The sequence below is a fragment of the Ammodytes marinus genome, assembly GCF_949987685.1.
Source record: "Ammodytes marinus genome assembly, chromosome: 4".
Lineage (NCBI taxonomy): Eukaryota > Metazoa > Chordata > Actinopteri > Uranoscopiformes > Ammodytidae > Ammodytes > Ammodytes marinus.
Window position 1 is genome coordinate 28,827,358 of NC_137233.1, and position 8,749 is coordinate 28,836,106.

General features: G+C 42.0%; 1 protein-coding gene across 3 annotated transcripts; it reads left to right on the top strand.

The window, feature by feature from the left end:
- Positions 1-260: 260 nt before the first annotated feature.
- On the top strand, positions 261-8,103 carry mdm4 (MDM4 regulator of p53). 3 transcript variants are annotated; one of them, XM_080026281.1, is made up of 11 exons: positions 261-289; positions 1,188-1,275; positions 1,386-1,460; positions 1,639-1,772; positions 1,889-1,938; positions 2,323-2,387; positions 3,477-3,576; positions 3,654-3,814; positions 4,296-4,493; positions 4,665-4,733; positions 5,657-8,103. In XM_080026281.1, the coding sequence occupies exons 2-11, from the start codon at positions 1,204-1,206 to the stop codon at positions 6,224-6,226; spliced, it is 1,494 nt and encodes a 497-aa protein (XP_079882407.1). In that variant the 5' UTR covers positions 261-289; positions 1,188-1,203; the 3' UTR covers positions 6,227-8,103. The 3 variants fall into 3 exon arrangements, with proteins under 3 accessions (XP_079882407.1, XP_079882406.1, XP_079882408.1); XM_080026280.1 differs by lacking the exon at positions 261-289 and adding an exon at positions 434-604; XM_080026282.1 differs by lacking the exon at positions 261-289 and adding an exon at positions 434-604 and having other exon boundaries at positions 4,311-4,493.
- Positions 8,104-8,749: the final 646 nt, after the last annotated feature.

Sequence of the window (8,749 nt, forward strand, 5' to 3'; positions counted from 1 at the left end):
TTGTGTGTGGCCATCTTCAGCGATTTGAATCTGTGGTTGCGTTCCGAATCGCATACTTTCTACTATATAGTATGTAGAAAAAAGATTTAGGATGTCCCGATTCTTATTGCCAGATTTAGGATGGTTAGAAGTACCCGGATGTCCTACTTCATGCGGCAGATTGTTAGTGTTGAAAAGTGCATCCTATTTGGCGATTCTGACCCACAATCCAGTGCGCACGTGAAGTGACGTAACATCGAAGAAGCCTCCATATGAAAACAAACGGGGATGCGACCCGACGGATATAAAAGTAAGAGGCAAGATCAAGGCGCAATGTTATGATGAAATAAGAGAGTAAAGTATGTCCCAATAGTATGCCTACTGCATCCTAACTATATTCTTTTTATCGTCGGATATAGTATGTAGAATAGAAAAAAGAAAGAGTATGCGATTCGGAACGCAACCTGTATTTCAATTTACAGCATACCTGTTAGAGTAGGATAGTGTTAAAAAACAAACAATTGTTAGTTATATAAACATATATTTACAATATGTTGGCAGTATGTTAACGCAACATTGCGCGTGGAACAATGTAGCAGCTGGGAAGTAATGTCAACGTATCACGGTGAGATTATTTTCAACCAAAGTATTGTTCAGGAAATAGCTAGCCAGCTAACCCTAGCTCTGTCAATACGTGAGCTAACCAACACGTTTGCTTGTATGGCTGGTAACGATAGCGTCACCTGCCAAAGTTAACTGCACGAGCCAGGTCATATGCCAGCAGCTGGTTATGGTTGCACCTGTGCTTTGTTTGCACCAACACAATATCCGTTTATCCAGCGTTACGCTAGCTCGGCTTTTCGGGAGTTTAGGCCTCGTCATTTTTTAAACAACTGTCGCATAAGATAAAGTAATGACGGAGTGGTTTAACGACTCCATCCAAGCACTGCGTGAGAGCTTTATTTTTGGTGCAGTATTTTAGCTTCAAATAAATTAGGCCTACTACGTAACCTTTTTTGCATTAGTTCATGGGCGTTGCTATAAAAATGAACTGTATGAATTAATTCAAGCTAACAATAACTTGGCAGTTGTTTTAGCCTCGTGGTCTTTGGTGTCGCGCGCAACGTATATTTATCAAGACCACGAGCGTTGTGTGACGGTTTTGAAGGTTGTTTTATCCTCCATATTTTTATAATTTTGCATTTCAGACTCGGTTCGTTTAATATGAGCTCTCTATCAGCCCAGCCTCTGCCATCCAGCTCGTCATGCAGGACACTACCTGGAGAGGGACATCAGGTCAGATTGAAAATTATAATTGACAGTTTCTTTCCTGTACACTTATCCACATTACATACCTTATTCATATTTGATTGTAAACGGTGGGACTGTTTTATATTTTCCCCCAGGTACAACCAAAAGCCCCTCTCCTGCAGATTCTGCGTCTTGCCGGAGCTCAAGAAGAAATCTTCACACTCAAAGAGGTGAGCTGTCGAGTATGTGTGTCAGTGTGCAGCCTGTTTTACTGGCTCATTACAATCTGCTATATTCTCTTTTCAGAATAGTATGATGAGTGTCAGGAAGGGGATAATATTGTGCATTTATTCTGGACACTTTGGTTAATAATTGTGACATGACATTTTCATATCGTCTCCTGCCTAGGTGATGCACTATTTGGGACAGTACATCATGGGCAAGCAACTATATGACAAACAGAGGCAGCACATAGTCCACTGCCAGGATGACCCTTTGGGAGAGCTGCTAGAGGTGGAAAGCTTCTCTGTCAAAAACCCAAGGTATTCACACACATCAACAAATGGAGCCTCTGGTCAGCAATGCTGAGCTATGCATCTAAACATATCCATCTTAAATAAGAAAGATGATTCCTAATCGGTATCTTTTCATTTTACAGCCCGGTGTATGAAATGCTGAAGAAATACTTAGTAGTTCTTGGTTCTTCTGGTGAGTGACTCATTCAGTTAATGCTTTATATTATATATTATAATATAAATATATATTTCCTTCAGGGGGCATCATCAAGGAACAAGCAAAGTATGAATGCATTTAATGTAGTTGGTATATTATACCTATGTGATGGCTTGAAATTGAAGAGAAGATCCCTGGGAATATGGTAATTATCTTACCATCATGTTCCCTCAGTATACCCTAAAGTATGTTTCTTGCTGCATACATTGTGAGTGCTTGTGATAGTTGGTGCATCTTTTGGGGATGCGGGGACCAGAAGAACACCATGTTCCAACAAGGCCTTAGTGAGAGAGTGTATTGTGTCTTAATTAAAGGGTGGGGTTGTCCTTTTTCTGTTACTGTGTTTTATCTGAAATGCAGACGCTGCAGAGAATCTTTCTGTGGGCCGTGAGTGTGTAGAGGGCGGAGTGGAGGACCGTGGTCAGGTAAAGCCGAAACATGGTGCTATGGAGAAACAGAGACCCCCAACCTTTCTCCCCTCACTACACACAACACTTCGGTGTAGAATTGCTAAAAGACGATATCATTTTGTCATAAGATGTAATTGCATTGATTTAGTCCAGTAGGCCTTGGTGTTGCACCAAATAACCTAGGCAAAAAAAAGAGAAGTAAGCTGCAGTGCTGTCTGCTTGTGTGTATTGAGGAGTGGGGGTAAGGTAAGGGCTGCTGTCTCCGTTGGTGTGCATTTGTACAGAGTGGCACCGTCTCTGTACACCATCCTTGGTTTGGTCTGGTGGTGTTTATCAGCACTCGTTTGCGATCCACCAGCACCACCCAATGGATGGGGTGGGCAGAGTCACTCTTCTCTGTCTGTCTCAGAGTTCTCTTCTCTGCTCCGAATTGGAGGATCGGAGCTCCTGATCCAGCCACAAGCCTCCTCACCCATCCCCGTCTTCCTATACTCTTCTTCCCCCCCCCCATACTCCCCATGTACCTGATTCCACCACTGGATAACTTTTAATTCCAATTGCTGCATATGGCAAATCCACTCAAAGATGCAATATATTTATCAAATGCCCATATTTAATCCATAAGGTTTGGTTAATTAATAAGCAAAATTTTATAATTTCTTTCCACTTTCTTTCTTATGTGATAACATTATCATATGACACTTTTAGATGGGTATACACTTTACAAGAGCATTTATCTTGGGTCATTTTGTTTTCACATACTGACAATTTTAACCTCTTTTAGTTTGTTTTATTTTTAAAACTTTGACTCACTAGTTTCGGCACTCTTCATTAGAACAGTGACTTTCCTATCTCACCTTTCTTTCACATTATTATTTTTATATATCAACCCCCCCCCCCCCACACCGTTTTGGTGCCCTTATAATGTGCCCCTGAATTTGTTTTGACCTCCTTCCCCAATGGTCCCTACCCTAATTGCCCAGCCCCTTGTTCCCTGTACCACCACCCCAAAACCCAAAGACCATCTTGAAAAGGAGCTGCGAGACCTCCAAGTGCCCAGTTACGGCTCTGTGTTCTAATTGTCTGTCCTTCCTTCCTGTGTAGATGTGTGGAGGTGTGGTCAAAGCACGGCTGGAGGCTGGCAGTGATGGGCCTCTCCTGCTGCAGACCCCCTCCCAGAGAAGACCTCGAGAGCCAGATGATGGTAGGCAAACAGTCTGTTATATGCACAGGAAAAGGTCCACTCAAGATGCTGGTTTTAACAGTCCAAATCCTCTCCAGACTCCCTTGAAGGCTTGCCACGGTCAGCCTGCAAACGGCCCAAGCTGGATGTAACTCTGGACGAGTGGGACCTCTCTGGCCTGCCCTGGTGGTTTCTGGGTAATCTCCGTAGTAACTACAGCCGCAGGAGCAATGGCTCCACTGATATTCACACAAACCAAGTAAGAATCCCCATGTGTTGTTAGAAAGTTCATCCAATAACCTCAATGGTTGCTGGTTCAGGGTCAGCCATTCTGAAAAATGCTTGATGTCAAAATCACTTTGTCAAAATAAGTGAATATCCCCTCACGATTCGCAACCTATCCGTACTGTGTGCGCTGAAAAAATATCCAGTGTTAATAGACGGCACAGGCTCTGTAAATGGGCATGTTGCTAGCTACGGTGGGCCCCCTTTGTTTACATCCCCTATTTTTACACACCTGTTTATAGAGCCTAGGCTGTGTTTTTTTCTTTCTGTCAGTGCACACACAGTACATACAATAATAATAATTTATGATGACAACAAGCGTTCTCCAGAATCTCTGACTCCACCTTTTTCAGTGGCGATATTTAAAGCCTAAACCACAGAATAACAGGCTGAACTTCTTGTTATCAAATGGCATAACTTGGATTGTAACAGTGGTGGTCTGACTGATGTGTCAGCTGTCTCCTGCACAGGGGGAGGACACTGCCATCGTGTCGGACACCACAGACGACCTGTGGTTCCTGACGGAGGGAGAGAGTGAACAGGTGAGCGTGGAGATGAAAGAGGCTGCACTAGAGGAAGGCAGCGCAGGAGACGGGGAGGCTTTACCAGAGGATGATGATGGAGGAGGGAAGGAGGAGAAAGCCGATCGAGAGGTAGGAGTTTGTGTAGGGCTTTGTTTTTTTTTATTTGTTCCAGTCTGGCTTATACCAACCAATATCATGATTTTGGATTTTCTTTCATATGTCAAATACATGTACTTGCAGCGCAGAGAGCGAGGATCATGTTGTGAGATGTTTGATGGATTGTCTTGTATGTTTACCCAGATGCAGGAGGAGCCAGATGAAGACTCGCAGTGTCTGAGTGACGACACTGATACAGAGATCTCCACACAGGTTTCTATCATCTCTTATTCATCTTCTCTCTGAATGTTGTAGTTTTAGGTTTTAAAAATATATTAAATAGTCTCTTCTAGGGGTGTGAATGTTTACAAAAATGTCTAACCGTGTACACGATTTTTTTTCGTGTACACGGTTAACCGTGACGTCATTGTCCTTGTGCGCCCGCCGTCTTGAAGGCGCACGCATACACACACACATACGCGTTCGTTCGCCTGTAAACACACAGTTGACATGAACTACGCTCGTTTACACACCTCTTATAATAGGTCCATGGCACACACGCACACACACACACGCACACACACACACACACACACACACACACACACACACAAGTTCGCCTGTCATGTGCGCCGTCATTATCGCCCTTCATTAATTTCCTGATTAATATAGCCTCTCGCACAAATTTCTACATGTCCACGTTTATGCAGGTTGAACAGGTGTTATAAAGTTCGGGCTACTTACAAGCGTAGTTCACGACAACCGAGTAACTTTAATATTTAGGTTATCTTTCATCACTCGTCCGTGGCTGTGAGTCGAGCCCCAGCACGGCGCTCCCCGCGTGTGTGTGTGCGCCGATACACACACTCACACACTCGCCGAGGGACAGACCGATTAGGCAGACTAGCTTTTATCATCCCCAATTAGTTTATTAGTGATGTAAAATCAATAAATGCTTGTCTCCAGAACATTTTTAAAAACTTTGAAAAAGGGAAAATTTAAAATTTGAAAAAAAAAAAAATTAAAAACGGTTTTCGTTTATTGATTTTTCCTAAACGGTTATGATTTACTAAACGGTTACACGTGTACACGTGCACACCCTTAGTCTCTTCAGTTTGGAACCTTCAAGAACCCTGCTGAAGATTAAAACCATAAAAACTGCAGCTGTGTGACTTTGTATCTGCCTTGTTCTTCAGGATGCGTGGCAGTGCACAGAGTGCAAGAAGTATAACTCACCTTTCCAGAAGTACTGTGTCCGCTGCTGGGCTCTACGTAAGAACTGGTACAAAGACGTCCCCCGACTGGCCCATTCCCTCTCAGTTCCAGACATCCCAGCATGCAGCTCTCTCACCACCCATGACGAGGACGATGACAGCGACACAGGCATTGATGTCCCTGACTGCAGCAGGGCGCTGTCTGACCCAGTCATCCTGCCCTCCCTAGTCACAGCTGACCGGCCGCTGCCCACTATGTTATCAGGGAAAGGCAAGGGGCCATGGCCCGCCAGCTTCCTCAAGAATGAGCCGCTCTCAGGAGGCGAGAGTCAGGAAAGTCTGGGCATGGAGGTGGAGGAAGTTAGGCCTGAGGAACTGTCGGAGCCATGCAAGCTGTGCCGAGTGCGACCACGCAATGGAAATATAATACACGGACATACTGCTCACCTGCTAACCTGTTTCCCATGTGCCAGGAGGCTACACAAGTTCCAGGCTCCTTGTCCGGGATGTGGGAAAATCATTCAAAAAGTTATTAAGATATTCTTCATCTAAAAAGCACAGACACACATTTGTCAGGCCCTAGGGACCTAAAGAAACAAAGAAATGACAACACAGTTTCAAAAGCCTTTGACCATACAGCTGCATGCACTCTGGTACACACACTCTCTGCTCGTAGACATACACACACACAACAAGTGCACCTTACCATCAGAACCTACACGGATACACACAAAGTATAGCACTTGGTGAAGCTTGCTTTTTGGTGCATGGTTCATTTTGCATCACACTGCTGTCAAAGTATAGATGGAACACAAGATTTACTTAACAAATGTTTGTTTTGGTGCCTCAATTAAATAAGGGACTTACAAAGGCAGAAGTTTTATTTATTTATTTATTAGATGATCACATAAGAGTGGTTATCTGAGCTATTATTTGATTTAACCAAGGCTTGTTCATGTTAAAAAAGCATTGCCGTATTGCATTTGTTTAAATGGTGCCATTTAAAAACTAGTATTGCTCGCCTTAATTCTGTTAGTGTGTTTCTTTCTTCCTAGATTCACTTCAGTCATCTTTTTAAACACATATGGATAAATCAGTGCAGGTATGTACTTACAACAATAATTGTTTCAGCATCCTCTAGACCTTATTTTTATACCCTTTTTTTCTATGATTTTAAGTACTGCGGCTCTGAGATTTAAGTTACGAAGACAACATTGAAGGAAGAACGTGAGCCTTAATACCCTGTTTGTTTGTTTGTTTGTTTTTGTCAACTGCTGCAGCTCCATAATCGTTTCCTCCTGTGATGTTTGTATATCAATATGTTCCTTCCGCCTAAATCAATGTAATGTAAAATACACATTTGGTGGCTTGGCTTCTGTCATGTTTCTCTCAACATAGTGTTTTAAAATGTAGAATTGAATTTAACATGCTTTTGGAATGCACTGCTGAAGTATTTACTGTCATTTTCTCTCGGGGCAGTAATCACATTAATATCTAGCCAATATAATTGCCATGCCTCTGACGAACGTTTTGTGTGCAGTAAGTTATTGTCATATAATAGTTGAGCGGATGTTGACATTGTTATCAGAAAGGCCCCTTCCTAAACTTATGAACAGTTTCTGTATATTTTTTATTTCATTTATTTATGAATCTGTTTCAAATCGTTTAGAGATGACCACCTCCAATGAAGCAGAAAAAGTCAGACATTTTATGAAAGATGTACAGAGAGTCTTAAATGAAGCAGGCAGAGTAACCATTGTACCCTCTGTGAAAATATCTGCATAGTACTTGTTTATGATGGGTGTTGATTGACGCGTTACACTGCCAGGTAATGACTGAACTTTTAATTTGTAAATTATAGATTTTATTTTGATGGTAAGAATGATTTGAAGATTGTAAAGCTGCAACACTTATATATATATATACTTTCAGCGAGTCTGTGAGGTGTCAACAAATACAGTATAGTATACTATGTGTAAGATATCAAGTGACAGTAAGCATTTAACTATTGGCTCTGCTTAGTGTAGAGGGAATATCTTTGATGGGCTTTACTTGTGCTTAATCTTTCTGCCAGCAGGGGGAGAGCAGTATCAGTATTGTACGCAGAAGCTGTACAGTACCACTAATAACATGTAATGCATATATAGAGCATGCCTCCCATCGTGACTAGAGCCAGTACTGAGCTGGTGTCAGAGCTATATTAGCGATATAAATGCTATATAAGATTAATGTAGCCTATTGTATTTATCGCTATTGTTCAACTAGAGAAACTAACTTCCTCTAGCTACAGACCTCATGTAAATGGCATAATACATATTATTCTATTGTTGCTGGTTCAATATGACTTGTTGCAATTATTGACATTACGACTATAATGTACTCAAACATGGTACAGGTTATATAGTTTTTTTTTTTTTTTTTTTTACTTGTCCTAGAATAAAATAAGTTGTTTTGTAAAACAATGAAGTGTTTGGAGTTTATTGAATGACTTATTTAACATGCTGACCAGTGACATATTTGATGTACAGTACTCTCTGGTGAAGAGAGGGGTGTGTGTGTGTGTGTGGTGTGTTTTGGCTGAAGAATAAGTCATTGTATGACAGGCCAGCTGTCATGTCTCCTCTCCTTGACTGGGCTCCAGCACCTGCAACTCTCCTCTGCTTACTCACTCTTCTGCTTCCTTGTGTCTGCCTTATTTTTGTCCTCTTGCCCAGAAGTGGGACGGACACCCTACCCTCTAGTAAATGTTGCTGTAACACTGCTGCACTCTAAACATGTAGCTCAATACATCCGCTGTATTACTGCAGGGTGTTATTTAGATAACGGTTACTCACGCGGAAATATTCCCTGAGGGTGGAAATCCCCCTATGAGCTTCTCCACCATCTGAAACCACACAATGGTTCATCAAAGCAAATCATTTCTAAACTTCTTTTGAAGCAGAAGCCTTATTCAATGTACTTTCCACAAGGCATATTTTTGAGTTATCAAAGGTCAATAGTAGAGGAAGCAACCAGATCACAGTCAAAGCAGTATGACATTGTCCAATTAGATGCACGGTGCGTAAAGTTAAAGTG

Bases quoted from the DNA above. Each gene is read 5' to 3' on its own strand.
- mdm4 (XM_080026281.1), top strand. From the start codon at position 1,204: ATGAGCTCTCTATCAGCCCAGCCTCTGCCATCCAGCTCGTCATGCAGG. The intron at 1,939-2,322 runs GTGAGTGACTCA...TCTGAAATGCAG, and splicing joins AGTAGTTCTTGGTTCTTCTG to ACGCTGCAGAGAATCTTTCT. The intron at 2,388-3,476 runs GTAAAGCCGAAA...CTTCCTGTGTAG, and splicing joins GAGTGGAGGACCGTGGTCAG to ATGTGTGGAGGTGTGGTCAA.